This window comes from Aotus nancymaae, unplaced genomic scaffold (assembly GCF_030222135.1).
Source record: "Aotus nancymaae isolate 86718 unplaced genomic scaffold, 86718_ANA_hifiasm-v0.15.2.pri h1tg000003l, whole genome shotgun sequence".
NCBI lineage: Eukaryota > Metazoa > Chordata > Mammalia > Primates > Aotidae > Aotus > Aotus nancymaae.
In genome coordinates this window covers 1,668,483-1,685,630 of record NW_026988414.1, presented here as the reverse complement: position 1 = coordinate 1,685,630, position 17,148 = coordinate 1,668,483, and the positions used below count along the sequence as shown (strand labels likewise).

General features: G+C 57.9%; 1 protein-coding gene across 1 annotated transcript in view; it reads left to right on the top strand.

The window, feature by feature from the left end:
- Positions 1-17,148, top strand: part of HMCN2 (hemicentin 2) — a 162,606-nt gene that overhangs the window by 89,564 nt on the left and 55,894 nt on the right. The window contains exons 39-49 of the mRNA XM_064377021.1: positions 1,048-1,205; positions 2,775-2,898; positions 4,441-4,616; positions 5,363-5,459; positions 5,605-5,724; positions 7,943-8,104; positions 9,231-9,512; positions 11,927-12,094; positions 13,260-13,373; positions 13,996-14,082; positions 15,504-15,695. Of these exons, the coding sequence (XP_064233091.1) occupies positions 1,048-1,205; positions 2,775-2,898; positions 4,441-4,616; positions 5,363-5,459; positions 5,605-5,724; positions 7,943-8,104; positions 9,231-9,512; positions 11,927-12,094; positions 13,260-13,373; positions 13,996-14,082; positions 15,504-15,695 (1,680 nt within the window). The remainder of the gene's footprint in view (positions 1-1,047; positions 1,206-2,774; positions 2,899-4,440; positions 4,617-5,362; positions 5,460-5,604; positions 5,725-7,942; positions 8,105-9,230; positions 9,513-11,926; positions 12,095-13,259; positions 13,374-13,995; positions 14,083-15,503; positions 15,696-17,148) is intronic.

Sequence of the window (17,148 nt, the reverse complement as noted above, 5' to 3'; positions counted from 1 at the left end):
TTATCTACCCACCTGTCCACCCACCCACCCATCCACCTGTCCATTTGTTTACCTGTCCACCCACCCATCCATCCACCTACCTACCCATCCACCCATTCACCATCCATTCACCTATTCAACTACCCATTCTTCCATCGATCCATTTTCTATCCAACCATATTTATTGGGTCCATGCTCTGCGGCAGACGCTGGACCTACAGCCCTAAATAAGGCCTAGGAGCTTTCAATCTAGTGGAGGACACAGCAATTACATCATTTCCCAGAGGACTCCTTGATGTCAATTGTGACAGCAGCTGGGAAACATGAGGTGCACCTGAGCACCTGTAACAGGGCTCTGACCTGGCCTGTGGAGTCCAGGAGGCATCTTTGACACCTGGATACCTAAACTGAAGCCTCTGCCAAGGCCTGAGGTTGCAAAGACCTGGGGAATTCGAGGAACTGAAAGGAGGCCACAGGGCCTGGGGTTTATAACACTGAGAAGAGGGCCGGGGTGGCGCTGGTGGCCGTATGGAGGCTGGACCTCTCAGGCCTCATGGGCCATGGAAAGGTTGGGTCTAAGGGCAGTGGGTAGCTGGGCAGGGGCCTAGGACCCTAGGGCATCATGGCCGGTGCCTCCCAGATACAAGGGAATCTTCCAGCTATTTTCTGCCCAATGGGGACTGCCTGTAAGATGACGTTTCATCTCACACCCCTGAGTTAGGAAGTGGCCCTGTCCAGGGACCCTTGGTCCCTCCCCGTCCCCATGATAAATGACCTTCTGCTGACCAGAGGCCTGAGTGTGAGTGCTGCGTCCTGGCTGGTTGGCCTTGGGCAGGTGACTTTCCCTCTGTGAGCCTCAGTTTCCCATCCATAGAAGCCTCGTGGTGGTGTCGAAAGGAAGGAATGAGCAGCCTCGGGGCGGTGGAGTGGCTCAGGGCTCCTGCCCGGATGGCGGTCGTTGTGCTTTTGCTGTGGCCGTGTGCTCCTGCAGGGGTGCCCAGTGAGGGACCCTGCCTGCTCTGCCCCAGTGGGGCTCAGCCTGTGCCCCATGTCGCCCCTGCCCTGCAGTGCCCCCTCGAATCACGCTGCCACCCAGTCTGCCAGGCCCTGTGTTGGTCAACACCCCCGTCCGGCTGACCTGCAATGCCACTGGCGCCCCGGGCCCCACACTGATGTGGCTGAAGGATGGAAACCCTGTGTCCCCTGCAGGGACCCCCGGCCTGCAGGTCAGTAGGGCTGGATGGCCCGGCTCAGCTTCCTGCACCTCCCGTAGGTGCTGGAAACAGAGGTCAGGCCCTGGGAGCTTAGGGTGAGGGAGAAGCGGCAACGGCCCAGGGCAGAGGGCTGGAGGGCGGAGGGCTGGAGGGCAGAGGGCTGGAGGGCGGAGGGCTGGAGGGCGGAGGGCTGGAGGGCGGAGCAGAGGGCTGGAGGGTGGAGGGCTGGAGGGCTGGAGGGCGGAGGGCTGGAGGGTGGAGGGCTGGAGGGTGGAAGGCTGGAGGATGGAGGGCTGGAGGGTGGAGGGCTGGAGGGCTGGAGGGCGGAGGGCTGGAGGGCGGAGGGCTGGAGGGCGGAGGGCTGGAGGGCTGGAGGGCTGGAGGGCTGGAGGGCTGGAGGGCGGAGGGCTGGAGGGCGGAGGGCTGGAGGGCAGAGGGCTGGAGGGCGGAGGGCTGGAGGGCGGAGGGCTGGAGGGCTGGAGGGCGGAGGACTGGAGGGTGGAGGGCTGGAGGGTGGAAGGCTGGAGGGTGGAGGGCTGGAGGGTGGAGGGCTGGAGGGCTGGAGGGCGGAGGGCTGGAGGGCGGAGGGCTGGAGGGCTGGAGGGCTGGAGGGTGGAGGGCTGGAGGGCGGAGGGCTGGAGGGTGGAGGGCTGGAGGGCTGGAGGGTGGAGGGCTGGAGGGCTGGAGGGCTGGAGGGTGGAGGGCTGGAGGGCTGGAGGGCGGAGGGCTGGAGGGCGGAGGGCTGGAGGGCTGGAGGGCTGGAGGGTGGAGGGCTGGAGGGCTGGAGGGCGGAGGGCTGGAGGGTGGAGGGCTGGAGGGCTGGAGGGTGGAGGGCTGGAGGGTGGAGGGCTGGAGGGCGGAAGGGCTGGAGGGCTGGAGGGCGGAGGGCTGGAGGGCTGGAGGGCTGGAGGGCGGAGGGCTGGAGGGTGGAGGGCGGAGGGCTGGAGGCTGGAGGGTGGAGGGCTGGAGGGTGGAGGGCGGAGGACTGGAGGGTGGAGGACTGGAGGGCTGGAGGGCGGAAGGGCTGAACAGAGAGGCTAGAGCTCCGCCGCCCAACGGTAACCGTGAATGTGAACCATCTCCGTAATTGTAAATGTTCTTGTAGCCACAGTAAACTGAGTAAAAAGAAACAGGTGAGATCAATTTTAATAATACATGTTAGTTAATCCAATAGATCCAAAAGAGCTTCATTTCATCATGAGATCAATGAAAAAATTATTGAGATATTACCTATTATTCTCTGCATATTAACTCTTTGAAGTCTGTGGCGTATTTTGTACCTGGGGCCCCAGTCAATTCGGCCCGGCCACACTTCAAGGGCTCACTGGCCGTGTGTGGCGCGTGCACAGAGGGGCGCTAGAGGACTCATCCTGAGGACCAATGTCATTGCCCACCAGCTGGCGGAGGTCCGGAGGCCCAGTTGCAGCTCTGGGGTTCCCTGCATCTTGAGGGACCCTGAGGGTCGGGGCAGGCCGTCCAGGCATGCTTGGCAGCAGGGACAGCTTGTGCTGGTGACGTTCTGCCCCTTGGGGTGCAACAGCAGGACAGCTGCCTAATTTGGGCTTCCCCCTGGGGTCACAGGTCTTCCCTGGGGGCCGGGTCCTCACCTTGGCCAGCGCCCGGGCCTCCGACTCGGGGAGGTACACCTGCGTGGCTGTGAGCACGGTGGGCGAGGACCGCCGGGATGCCGTCCTGCAGGTCCACAGTGAGTCTCAGACTGGGAAGGCCACGTGGTTCACAGCAGCAACTCCAAGGAGGTGGGGTGGGGACATCCCAGTCACATCCTAAGGGAGAGAGGGTGGGTGGTGGAGGAACGCCCACCTGAGAGCGGCCGCCTTCCAGTAAGGATCGTGAACCTCCAGAGACCTGCCCTGGAGTGTGAGCTCCCCCAGTGGGTGGGAGGGTGGACAGATGCCACACATGGCCAGGACCTCTGCCTCACGTTCAGGGAGAGGCGGAAGGGGTGTGAAGGAGCAGGAGCAGTGTGGAGTGGTGGCTGGGAAAGCCGGCTCTTGAGTGTCACTGATAATGGGGTTCAAACCCTGCCTCTGTGGCTTTGAGCTGGACACTTTGCTTCTCTGAGCCAACATTTCTTCATCTGCCAAATGGAAAGGATAGTGTCCACCTCATTGGTCGCCATGGGGACTCACTAGGCTCGTGAGGTCACGAAGCTGCTGTAACCACAGTAGCTTATGTTTAAATGTCCTCATCTAGGTTTTTCTGGGGCTCTGTGGAGGTATAAGAAAGAATGCTGGGAGCCGGGTGCAGTGGCTCATGCCTGTAATCCCAGCACTTTGGGAGGCCGAGGTGGGTGGATCACTTGTGGTCAGGAGTTCGAGACCAGCCTGGCCAACATGGTGAAACTCTGTCTCTACCAAAAACACAAAAAATTAGCTGGGTGTCGTGGCGCATGCCTGTAATCCCAGCTACTCGGGAGGCTGAGGCAGGAGAATCTCTTGAACCCAGGAGGTGGAGGTTGTAGTAACCTGAAATCATGGTCACTGCACTCCAGCATGGGCAATAGAGCAAGACTCTGGGGTCTCAAAAACAACAACAAAATGAACGAATGTAGTCTTGGGTGGGAGGTAGGAGGAAGTGTTCGATTCTAGCTCTTTCTCTTTGCTGGAATGAAGATGGTGGTTAACATGTTGTGAGCCTAAGAGCCCCACCTGTGCCACTGATTGAACCCCGTGGCAGCCCCACCAGGTGGGGATTTTCCTGATCCCCACTTTACAGATGAGGAGACCGAGGCCCAGGAGTGTGAGTAGCATCCCCAGGGCCTTGTATGGCGAGCACGTGGTGGAAGGCAGGATTCCGCCCCGGGATCTCTCACCCTGGCCCTGTACTCCTTCCTGCAACTCTGCACTGGCTATTTTTGTTTCAGGAGCAAAAGGCGAATCTGAGACATGCTTTAGAAAGTTTTTTTAAAAACATTTTAAATTTTAGAGAGTGTTGAGATCGCCGTGGATAACTGTAGATTCCCAGGCATCTGTGAGAGCTAGCAGGGAGACCCCGAGTTCCCTTCCCGTTTCCCTCCGTGGAAACGTGCTGCGGGAATCTGGGACGTAGATGTCACTCCAGTCCACCCATCTCACCCAGACCGGCTCCTTCGAAGCAGGGCTGAAGCCAGAGGAAGGGTGGTCACCCCTGGCTGCTGGGAGCAGCTGGGCTTGACCCAGGGCATGGCCCCTCCTTGCCGGCCCCACCCATGTGCCTGAGGGAGCCCCTCTCCTGCCCCCTCCTGCAGTGCCCCCAAGTATCCTCGGAGAAGAGCTGAACGTGTCCGTCGTGGCCAATGAATCTGTGGCCCTGGAGTGCCAGAGCCACGCCCTGCCCCCACCCGTGCTGAGCTGGTGGAAGGACGGACGGCCCCTGGAACCACGGCCTGGAGTCCATCTCTCCGCAGACAAAGCCTTGCTACAGGTGTGCAACCCCCGGGCCAGCCGACCAGGCCTCCACCTCCGGCCATGGGCAGGACAGGGCCTGCGGGTGCTCCAGCTCAGTGACCTGAAAGCCCCCTCCCCACCAGGGAATGGGGTACAAAACTCCAGGACTGGGTCCTCAGGGCCTCCATCAGGGTCCCTGTTGCAGCTGAATGGTGCCAGCTGTTGGGTTAAAACCTTCCTCACCTGTCTGCTCCTCCTCCTCCCACCCCTCTACACCTTGTGATATGATCATTCCCAACTCAGAGCACTGCCATTTGGTTTCCCCTCCTTTCCATTCATTCTTCAAAGCCACAGCCTAGCCCCAGCATCTCCATGTCAGGATCTGACCCCGGAGGACAGGTCCCTGCACCCCACCAGCCTTCTTCCTCCACCTTCTCTTTGGGTTTGTTTCCTTGGTTCCAAGGAGGCTGGGAGCAGATGAAAAGGCAGGAGCAGGTCTGATCCAGTCACATGCCTCCTGCTTTGCAGGTCTGGGCTGTGGCTGTGAAGGTGGGGAGGCTGGCAGGGCTGCCACGAGGGGCCCTTCTCAGGCCCACCGCAGGCACTGGCTTCTGGAAACTTCCCGGTGCAGCTGGCAGGAAGATGCTGTCACTGCCCCGTGCTCCAGGTGGGGAGGCTGGGGCTCAGCAAAGTCACATGACTTGCCTGCGGTCACACAGCCTGTCCAGGGGTCACCCATCTCTGTGCTGTCCCCGCCCATGGGGTGTCTTTGCTCTCGGCCAGGTGGACAGAGCTGACGTGTGGGATTCCGGCCGCTACACCTGTGAGGCACTGAACCAGGCCGGCCACTCAGAGAAACACTACAATCTGAACGTCTGGGGTGAGGGGCTCCCGGGCCTGGCAGGGGGAGGGGCTGTTGCCTTGATTGGGTCCCAGGACACAGCCCTCCTCCAGCCTGCCCGCCTCGCTCATCCCCGTCCCATCTCAGCCCCACCCCCACTCACCCTCTCTCTGCTCTGACTCAGTTGCTCCAGTGTTCCCCTCAAGGGAATCCCACACCCTGACCGTGAGCGAGGGGCACCCCACCAGGCTGTCCTGCGAATGCCGGGGCATCCCGTTCCCCAAGATCTCCTGGAGGAAAGACGGTAGGATTGCTGCCCTCGCCCAGCCCCACCTCACTGCCAGGACAAGGAGGCTACGCCCAGCCCTCCCTCTGTACCCCCACCCCAAAGCCTAGCTGTGATGGGTGGGCTTATTCCTGTAGAGGGTGGGGATGACACTTCCCCCAGCCCCTCTCTGCTCAGTCCCTGAGCCTGCAGGAGCCCCTGGCCCCATCCTGCCCTGCCAGGAAGAGCTGGATTGATCTTCAGGCCTCACATCAGATGCTCCCTCTTCCAGGAAGCCCTCCTTGACTGCCAGACTGGGGCAGAGCCTCCCTAATGCAGTCCCTGTCACTTGTCATGTCATTCACATTAGTGCTTCTGTGTCTGCTCCTCCATGAGTCTGTGACCCCTGTGAGGCACCACCCTGACCACTGCTGAATTCCAAGTTCAGATAGTACAAAAAAGGTGCTCAAAAAACATTTGGAATTCACGTCACCATTTTTTTTTTTTGAGACAGAGTCTTGCTCTGTTGCCTAGGCTAGAGTGCAATGGCATGATCTTGGCTCATTGCAGCCTCTACTTCCTGGGTTGAAGTGATTCTCCTGCCTTAGCCTCCCGAGTAGCTGGGATTACAGGCAGGTGCCACCATGCCCAGCTATTTTTTGTATTTCTAGTAGAGACAGGGTTTCACCATGTTGTCAAGGCTGGTCGTGAACTCCTGACCTCAGGTGATCTGCCCGCCTCGGCCTCCCAAAGTGCTGGGATTACAGGCCTGAGCCACTGCATGCAGCCCATTTAACGCATATGTATTGAGAGATGTGCCAGGCCCTGTTCTAGGCACTGGAAATACAGCAGAGGATAAAACAGATCCCCACACTCACAGTGGAGGCAGTCAGATAATAAACACACAGTTAGTAAGTGACTCCATACCTTAGGTGGTAAATGCTGTGGAGAAAAATAAAGGCTGGAAGTAGGGGAAGATGTCCTGAGGGGTAGCAGGATTTGCAGTTTTAAGTTGGTGGCCCAGGAATGCTTGACCAAGCAGACTTGAAAAGGAAAGGGATGAACGTGAGAATATCACAGGGAAACGCATCTCAGGCGGAGGCAAGGCTGAGTCCAAGGGTCCTAGGGCAGGAATGCTGGTTGGATGGGGGAATGAGAGGAAGCAGGGATGATGGAGGAGCGTGGAGCTGCCAGTACCAGGATGGGAGACCCCAGGGGCAGGTATGGCGGAAAGACCTCGCGTTTGGGGTGAATTAATCTTGAGACATCTGCTAAATGCCTAGTGAGGCGTCAAGTGGACGGTGAGAGACAGGTGTCTGGAGCTCAGAGGAGAGGTTTGGGCTAGGAAGCAGCCTGGGAGGAGTGAGACAAGCTGAGGTCACCGGGACAGAGGGAGGAAGCACCACCAGGAGGCCACTGGATCTCCCTCCCCGCTTGGACGTGCATTGAGTCGTGACCCAGCGTGGGGGCTGCTCCCCTGGAAACACAGGTGGAAGCGTTTAATCCAGTAGGTCGAGGTTGACACATCCTCCTCCTCCAGGAGGTCTACCGACTGCCTGGTCAGCCTCCTCAGGCCGCTGCAGAGGGTCATTCTGTCAGTAACCTTTTGAGCCCTGCCATGTGCCCAGCCCTGGGGAGCCACTAAGAATCCCAGGGGGAGGCTGGTTGTGGTGGCTCACGCCTGTAATCCCAGCACTTTGGGAGGCCGAGGTGGTGGATCACCTGAGGTCAGGAGTTCGAGACAGCCCGGCCAAGATGGCGAAACCCCGTCTCTACTAAAAAATACAAAAGTTAGCCAGGCATGTGGTGCGCACCTGTAATCCCAGCTACTCGGGAGGCTGAGGTATGAGGATTGCTTGAACCCAGGAGGTGGAGGCTGTGAAATTGCACCACAGCACTCCAGTGTGGGTGACAGAATGAGACTGTCTCAAAAAAAAAAAAAAAAATGATCCCAGGAGGAAATTGAGGCAGGGTCTGCCATTCTGGAGGGCCCAGGCCAGGGTAGGATTTAGATGTGGCACCTGTAGGCAGATCTGTGATGGGGGGAGGCCTGGAGGATAGGGAGGAGCTCAGAGGAGGCACCAGGACCACATGTGGCACTCACGGAAGGCTTCCTGGAAGAGGCAGTGTCTAAATGGACACCTGAAGGATGAGCAGGAGTTGGCCAGAATGGGTGGGAGGACAAACTTTCCAGGTAGAAAGATATCAAGTCCTTGCAAACGCCCTGGACCAGGAGTTTCTTTTTTATTGCACCCAGGTAAACCCCTGCCTGGGGAGGGGGCTGGCCTCCAGCAGGTGTCGGCTGTAGGGAGGCTGCTGTACCTGGGACAGGCCCAGCTGGCTCAGGAGGGAACATACACCTGTGAGTGCAGTAACGTGGCGGGGAACAGCAGCCAGGACCAGCAGCTGGAGGTGCACGGTGGGTGAGCCAGGCAGGGGCTGGAAGGGTCTGGGATCAGGGGCTGGCTGGGCAGACGCCGCCCCCAGATGGGAGAGAATACAGGGAAGCGATGGTGTGTGGTGCAGGTTTTCTCCTCCCTCAGATTCCTGGGGTGTGAGTCTGTTCTCACACTGCTCTAAAGATACTTCCTGAGACTGGGTAACATAAACAAGAGGCTTAATTGACTCACAGCTCCACATGGCTGGGGAGGCCTCAGGAAACTTACAATCATGGCAGAAGGTGAAGGGGAAGCAAGGCATGCCTTACATGGCGGCAGGAGAGAGGGTGAGAAGGGGGAAGTGCCAGACATTTATCAAACAACCAGATCTCACGAGAATTAACTCATTATCACAAGAACAGCATGGGGGAACCGCCCCCCTGATGCAGTCATCTACCACCAGGTCCCTCCCTCCACACGTGGGGATTACAATTCGAGATGAGATTTGGGTGGGGACACAGCCAGACCGTATCACCTGGCATTGTAACTGCACCTCCCACACAGCTTCTTACTAACCCAAACATAGGATGGGGGGCAGCATGATCCCTAAGGACCCCCCAGTGGTCCAGAGGAGAAAAACCACATCTGAAATAGCTGGAAACCCGAAAGAAGTGTAAGCATTATGTGAAGCTCCTAAATATGGTGGAAGCCTAAAGCCCTATCTACTTGTCCTGCAGTGATGAAATGAAATCCCTCAGCTTTGTAAAAATCCTGCTAGGAAATAAACCCAGGGAAAGTTCTGTTCAACCTGTTGAGGAGAAACCCACCCATAAAATAATTTTCCACCCCAACCAGTCCCAGCAGCTGTTGAAGCTCCAGAAGTCTCTGGTTTTTGAGGAAGAAAACCCCTCACACCTCCTGAAAGGGATGTGTTGTGAGCTTGTTCCCCAAAGAGCAGGCCTGCCTGTGAGTCCCAGGCTGTAGCAGTAGGGTGCAGTTGTGACCCCATTATTGGGAAGGAGAATGGAGGCCCAGAGAGGTGAGATCACAAGGTCACACAGGCAGCGATGGCAAGGGGAGAGGGCGTGTCCCTATGGGGCCCGGGGCAAGTGCGTGATGCCTGGTGGCCCCAGCAGCTTTCTCTGATGGGCTTTCTCCCCACCCCAGTTCCCCCTCAGATTGCTGGTCCCCGGGAGCACCCCACGCAGGTCTCCGTGGTCCAGGATGGAGTGGCCATTCTGGAGTGCAACGCCACAGGGAAACCCCCTCCGACAGTGACGTGGCAGCGGGATGGACAGCCCGTGGGGGCTGAGCTGGGCCTGCAGCTGCAGAACCATGGTCAGAGCCTACGTGTGGAGCGGGCCCGGGCTGCCCACGCCGGACGCTACAGCTGCGTGGCCGAGAACGTGGCTGGGAGGGCAGAGAGGAGGTTTGAGCTCTCCATGCTGGGTGAGGACTGGCAGCTGCTGGAGGAGGGTGGGCCGGGGCAGATTAGAGAGGGCAAGGCCAGTTCGATCTCCAGACATAGCCCTCAGGCTGTGCTCTTGGGGTCACACCTGTTCTTTCTGCAGTCAGGGCTCTAATGAGAACTGCTGTTGGGGAAGCCATTGACACTGCTCTCAGAATCAGGACGGGTCCCAGATGGCCCCAGTTTCCCCCCATTCGCCGCTCTTCCCTCCCTCTCTCCCTCTTGTGTGTACTCCTCCCCCGCTCTGTTCTGGGCACCGGGGAAGTATTCAGTCCTGTCCTGCATGACTGGTGTGTGATAGGGAGAATTCAGGGGTGAGAGAGCAGGAAAACCTTGAATACTGTTGGGGCAGGTCAGGGCAGCCTCCCAGAGGAAGGGCCCTTTAAGCTGGACCATAAAGGGTGAGTAGGAGTTAGGATCTGCTGGATGAGGGGAAACCTGTGGCTGGAGCAGCCTCATGCATTCCAGTCATCTACTGAGCTCCTACTGTAAGCCCGAAGGATAATTCAGGGTAGACGCAGGGAGTGGTAAGAGATGGGTGGGAGAGGTGGGCAGGGTTCGGTTTAGGGAGGAGCCCTCATCATCCCATTCACCGTTGCTGGGACCTTGAGCCTCACCCAGGTACCCCCAACACCCCACAGCCCCGGGTAGAGAGTGGCTGCCTTCAGGAACAGCCGCCTTCAGAACTGCAGTGTTGCCGCTGAGCTTCCGCATGTGGATTTAGGAAGCATGTCCTGCCTCACCTTTGCACTAATTCCAGTCCCACTGACTCTGCACTGTTTCTGCCCAGGCCCTGGACTAGGCACTGTCACGTGTTCCTATTGGATCCTCCAGCATCACGCTGAGGGCTTGGGGAGACTGAGGCCCAGGGAGACTGAGGCCCAGGGGGTCTGCCCGACCCCGGAGCCCAGCCTGTAGCACCACTGGCTCCCTTCTCGGTGTCCTTCCTTCGTGGGGAGCAGCTCTGCTCTCATCACTTCGGCTCCTCACACTCTCCCAACTGGGTGGAGTTGGGGGCAGTCAGTGGGGCTGGGTGGAGTTGGGGGGCGGGCAGTGGGGCTGGGTGGAGTTGGGGGGCAGTCAGTGGGGCTGGGTGGAGTTGGGGGCGGGCAGTGAGGCTGGGTGGAGTTGGGGGCAGTCAGTGGGGCTGGGTGGAGTTGGGGGCAGGCAGTGGGGCTGGGTGGAGTTGGGGACAGTCAGCGGGGCTGGGTGGAGTTGGGGGGCGGGCAGTGGGGCTGGGTGGAGTTGGGGGGCAGTCAGTGGGGCTGGGTAGAGTTGGGGGCGGGCAGTGGGGCTGGGTGGAGTTGGCAGTCAGTGGGGCTGGGTGGAGTTGGGGGCGGGCAGTGGGGCTGGGTGGAGTTGGGGGCAGGCAGTGGGGCTGGGTGGAGTTGGGGGGCGGGCAGTGGGGCTGGGTGGAGTTGGGGGCCGGGCAGTGGGGCTGGGTGGAGTTGGGGGCGGGCAGTGGGGCTGGGTGGAGTTGGGGGCGGGCAGTGGGGCTGGGTGGAGTTGGGGGCAGTCAGTGGGGCTGGGTGGAGTTGGGGGGCAGTCAGTGGGGCTGGGTGGAGTTGGGGGCGGGCAGTGGGGCTGGGTAGAGTTGGGGGGCAGTCAGTGGGGCTGGGTGACGTTGGGGACAGTCAGTGGGGCTGGGTGGAGTTGGGGGGCAGGCAGTGGGGCTGGGTGGATTTGGGGGGCAATCAGTCAGGATGGGTGGAGTTGGGGGGCAGGCAGTGGGGCTGAGTGGAGTTGGGGGGCAGGCAGTGGGGCTGGGTGGAGTTGGGGGCGGGCAGTGGGGCTGGGTGGAGTTGGGGGGCAGTCAGTGGGGCTGGGTGGAGTTGGGGGCGGGCAGTGGGGCTGGGTAGAGTTGGGGGGCAGTCAGTGGGGCTGGGTGGAGTTGGGGGGCAGTCAGTGGGGCTGGGTGGAGTTGGGGGCAGGCAGTGGGGCTGGGTGGATTTGGGGGGCAATCAGTCAGGATGGGTGGAGTTGGGGGGCAGGCAGTGGGGCTGAGTGGAGTTGGGGGGCAGTCAGTGGGGCTGGGTGGAGTTGGGGGCGGGCAGTGGGGCTGGGTGGAGTTGGGGGGCAGTCAGTGGGGCTGGGTGGAGTTGGGGGCGGGCAGTGGGGCTGGGTAGAGTTGGGGGGCAGTCAGTGGGGCTGGGTGGAGTTGGGGGGCAGTCAGTGGGGCTGGGTGGAGTTGGGGACAGTCAGTGGGGCTGGGTGGAGTTGGGGGGCAGGCAGTGGGGCTGGGTGGATTTGGGGGGCAATCAGTCAGGATGGGTGGAGTTGGGGGGCAGGCAGTGGGGCTGAGTGGAGTTGGGGGGCAGGCAGTGGGGATGGGGAAGGAGCATGAAGCACACAGCCCTGATCTGCACCCTGAATGCGGCTTATTCTGTGTGTCCAGTGCCCCCAGAGCTCATCGGAGACTTGGACCCGCTGACCAAGGTCACTGCTGCCTTGCACAGCCCCTTAACTCTGCTCTGTGAAGCCGCAGGGATCCCACCCCCGGCCATCCGCTGGTTCCGAGGGGAGGAGCCTGTCAGCCCTGGGGAGGACACCTACCTGCTGGCAGGTAAGATACCAGCCAAGGTTGGATCTTGGGAATCAGCTCGGGCCTTCTGCCTCTGCCTCTGCCCATTATATGCCCACTACCTCTGACCCTGAGCTGCCAGGCCTGTTTAGAATAATCATTCCAGTTGCTGGTCCCCAAAGAGTACAACCCAAAACACTAGTCAGGTGAGGTGCTCCAGGAAAAAAATCATGGATTTGGATACATTTGGAAAAGTCTTCCTGCTCCGCCCACCTAGAGAACCACAGTAAACATTTGCATAGTAAAAGTTCTGATAAGTACTGCAGAAAAAAAAAAAAATCTTTTTGCACTTAACATGTAACATCCCACAGAGCAGTAACAACCTTTATAGATGTGATGATCTAAGCACCTTCTCCTCTGAACATTCATCCTCCTCATAAAATGGGTTTGTGAGGTTCTTGCTGGTGTACGAACGAGGAACCAAGGCCCAGGAATCTCTGTCCCATCCAAATCCTACAAGGATTTCCAGGCCCCCTGAGGCTATGCCTCAGTCACCATCTGTTCCAAGCAGCCCATCATGAGATGGCAAATACATTTCCTCCTGGGCCTCACTTCTGAGCACTTGGTAGGAATTGCCAGATGCATTCTGTGGATAGGAATTCGGAGACTGCATTGGGCCCATTGGAAAGGAATGTGGCGATCAATTAGTGATGTCTGCTCTGGGTGTGGTAACAGCAGTGGTGGTCTGTGTCCTGTGTTTCTGCCCTCCCTACACCGGTCTTGGGCGACCCTTGGGTTCCTCTGAGAGGAGCTGTCTCTCCCTGAAAGGTCCTTGGGAGGAGGAGATCTTTAACCGTGTCTGTCAGAGTAGATCAGAGGTCTGCATCGGGCCAGGACTTCTTAACCCCTTGCTTTCCCTTCAGCTCCAGCCGATCCCCAGAGCCAGGGGTGGCCAGGGTCACAGACACTTCTTGCTAGAACAGGGTCCTCAGATTTATTCTGGTACGTGTCTAATCTCCAGGTGGCTCCATCCATTTGTTTTACCCTCCTGGGCCTCAGTTTCTGCATCTGAGGAACCGGACACAGTGGAAAACAGATGCGTAATGTCTAGTTATAATGCCTCTTCCTGCTGGGCAGCAGAGGGGCTCAGCTTGGGACAGAATGCTGCTCAGAGCCATGCTTGGGGCCCACGCCCCTCCCTCCCCAGGTGGCTGGATGCTGAAGATGACTCAGATACAGGAGCAAGACAGAGGCCTCTACTCATGCCTGGCAAGCAACGAGGCTGGGGAGGTGCGGAGGAACTTCAGCGTGGACGTGCTGGGTGTGTTGCAACCCCGTTCTCATGGGTGCCCTATGAACCCTTTTCCGCTGCCTGGGAGCTCCCAAAGGCAGGGCCCCAGACTCACAGGTCAAGCTGTAGCAGGGGCCCAGCACAGAGAAAGAGTGAGAAGCTAAGCCTTGTATGCTTTGCCTCATCAAAAACCTTTGTTCAAGCCTGGGCAACATGGCAAGATCCCACCTCTATGAAATATACAGAAATTAACTGGGCGTGGTAGTACCTGCCTGTAGTCTCAGCTACTCGGGAGGCAGAGGCTACAGTGATTGTGCCACTGCATTCCAGCCTAGGTGACAAGAAACCCCTGTTCTGAGGCTGTCATGGAACTTTCCAGAAACAGCAGGGACAATCCAAAGTGGAAGGGGGCAAATATTTCCAACACCACTAAGACTGCCTGCCTCTCATCAGAGTCTTCTCCTGAGGCACTGATACTTCCATCAGCCAGCAGGAAATGTTTCTAAAATTCACCACCCTATAGAAACAGGCATGGGGTGGGGAAACTAAGGCACAGGAAACAGTGGGCTCTTGGCTTCCTGTTCTGTGATTGTGTAGCCTGAGTGGGCCAGACCCCCTAGTCACCAGCCATCTGTCTCCCTGCTTCTCTCAGTTCCTCCCAGTATTGAGAACGAGGACCTGGAGGAGGTGATCAAGGTCCCTGAGGGACAGACTGCCCACCTGACGTGCAACGCCACAGGTAAGGGCCACACGATGTAGTGGGCTGGGAGAAGGGGTGGGAAGGCAACTTCAGAAAGGAGGGGACCCCTGGGGATCTGCCCACCTGCTCCAGCCCCACTCCTCCTGACTGCGGGTCTCTCTACGTCTTGGACTCGGCACCAGGTCTCGGCTCATCTTTGCACGTGTTCTTCCATCCCAAACACTCTTCCCTCTCCCCACCCCACTATAGATCTCAGCTTCCAGGACCCTCCACAGGAAGTCCTTGGCTGGCCCCTGAGGCCCACTGGGCCACCTCCATTGGGTTCTCACAAACCCCAGTGCTTCCCTGTTCTAGCACTGACCACCCCATAGCGGCCTTGTGGCATCTGAGCTTCTTAAAGATCCAGGGGCTGCCTTGTGACCATGGTTTCCCCAGTGCCTGGCAGAGTAGGCTCCCATTAATGCTATGGGTTGAAGGATAGGTGGATGGATGGATGGATGGAGGATGGATGGATAGGTAGGTGGGTGGGTAGATAAATGAATGGGTGGATGAATGAATGAATGGGCAGATGGATGGGTGGATGGGTGCCTGGATAGATGAATGGATGGATGGATGGATGAGTGGGTGGATGGATAGAGAGATGGATGGACGATTGGCTGAATGAAAGGATAGGTGGGTAGTTAGATGAATGAATGGTTGGATAGTTGGGTGGATGGGCAGATGGATGGGTGTGTAGATGAATGGAGAGATGAATGGATGATTGAATGGAAGGATAGGTGGGTGGGTAGATGAATGGATGGTTGGATAGTTGGATGGTTGGGTGGATGAGTGGGTGGATGGGCAGGTGAATGGGTGTGTGGATGAATGGATAATTGAATGGAAGGATAGGTGGGTAGGTAGATGAATGGATGGTTGGATAGTTGGATGGTTGGGTGGATGGATGGATAGATGGGTGGGTGGATGAATGGAGAAATGACTGGATGATTGGTTGAATGGAGGAATAGGTAGGTAGGTAGATGAATGGATGGTTGGATGGTTGGGTGGATGGGTGGGTGGATGGGCGGGTGGATGGGTATGTGGATGAATGGAGAGTTGAATGCATAATTGATTGAATGGAAGGATACGTGGGTAGGTAGATGAATAAATGGTTGGATGGATGGATGGGTGGGTAGTGTGTGGGTGGATGGATGAATGGATGGAAGGAATAACTTGTTTTTCTGTCTTGCCTATATATACCAAGCCATCCTTACCCATTCCTCAGTAAGGAAAAGGCAGCCAAATCACAGAGGAAGGGGCACAGGCCAGGCCTGGTGGCTGCTTCTGCTTCTTGTTGTCCTTCATGGGCCTCTGGGCAGAGACGGAGAATTCACATCCCCTGACCCATCTGGGAGCAGCCTGTGACCCCGGAGCTCCCCTAGTCAAAGCCTGCCAAATCGTCTCATTCTCTGCTCTGCATACAGGCCACCCACAGCCCAAGGTCACATGGTTCAAAGATGGCCGGCCCCTGGCTGGCGGAGATGCCCACCACATCTCCCCAGATGGAGTCTTCCTGTGGGTCCTCCAGGCAAACCTGTCCAGCGCTGGCCACTACTCCTGCATTGCAGCCAACACTGTTGGGGAGAAGACCAAGCACTTCCAACTGAGTGTCCTGTGTAAGTTCTGGGCACGTCCTGGCCACCCCAGGTGCTGGCGGGAGGGAGAAGCAAGGTGACCGGCGTTGGGTACCAGTCCCAACCCCGAATGTGGGTGCCGTTAGTCCTGGCGGTGGCAGGGGATTGAGAAAAGGAAATAAAGTCAGAAACAAGAGTAGAATTTACAGCACGGGTCCAGGGGACCAAGGCAAGCCTGGGAACCGCGTTGGCCCCGAGCTCTGGGCTCCAAACACTTACTATGTGCACCATCTCATTGATCTTATGGGCGTGGAAGGGGAGGGTGAAGGGGTAGGTAAGATAGTGGGGGGAGCACTTGAGATCCTTCTAAGACATGCTAAGCTGGTGCTCTGAGTTTATCACCGGTAGTTCTCAGGGTGGAGCTGCATCAGAAGTATAGATGATGAGCAACTGGTCTGACCACACCCATTGCATCAGGGGGCTTTTATATCTCCAGCATCGGACACAGAGAGCAATTAAAATCACTCCATACTGAGAACCTAGGCAGAGCCTGAGGCGTTCGGTGATCTCTGCACTGCAAGGCTTTTCTCCTTGCCAGCTCCCATCTGCAAAGACCCTCCCGGATCTTGTGATCAGAGGTTGCCTCCCTTCTCAGAGATCTTTGCACAATCCCTCTTTACGAGGCCCTCATGCAGTCTCCGTGTTGAGAAGCGTTCGTGGGACCAGAGCAGTATTCCCTGCTCTGCAGCTGCACCGAGGTGCTCCCGGTGTCACTGCGCGCTCAGACGGTCTTTACCTGAGGTGTCACCGCGCGCTCAGACGGTCTTTACCTGAGGTGTCACCGCGCGCTCAGACGGTCTTTACCTGAGGTGTCACCGCGCGCTCAGACGGTCTTTACCTGAGGCCTCCTGTTGCCGCTTGATTTCTAATTAACTGTAATATAGTTTAGTTCCATGTATAAACTTCAGTGTCCTCTGAGGCAAGCAAGCTTAGAATTATTGGGCTAGAATGAACACAGGTCTCCCCTGGCCATCTTGACCCACAGCCGGCTCCTTTCAGACAGCTTCCCACGAACCATTCTATTTTTCTTCTAATTCTCCGAGTTTGACAACAGCAAAAGTCATATAGCAACTCTGTTGACGGAGTGTTTATCATGGGCCAGGCATTGCAACAGGCCTGATGGATGGAATCTTCACAGTGACCCTAGGAGGTGGGAGATGTGCTCGTCCCCATGTCACTGACAAAGCCCTGAGGTTCAGAGAGTGACAAGAGTTAGTGCCAGGCCCCAGGGTGGTGGGTTCGCATCCAGGCCTCTCTCCATCTCCCGAGGGCGAGGCACACCCACTATTCCCTTGGCCTGGAGAAACAGAGCGTCGGTCAGATGAGAGGGGCACAGACCAGCTTCCAGGGGTTTTTCTTTGTTCGAATCCCCCTTCCCTCTATCTCTGTATGGGGGAGCTGTTTTCTTCTTCCTTCCTTCTCTCTTGCCGAGTAA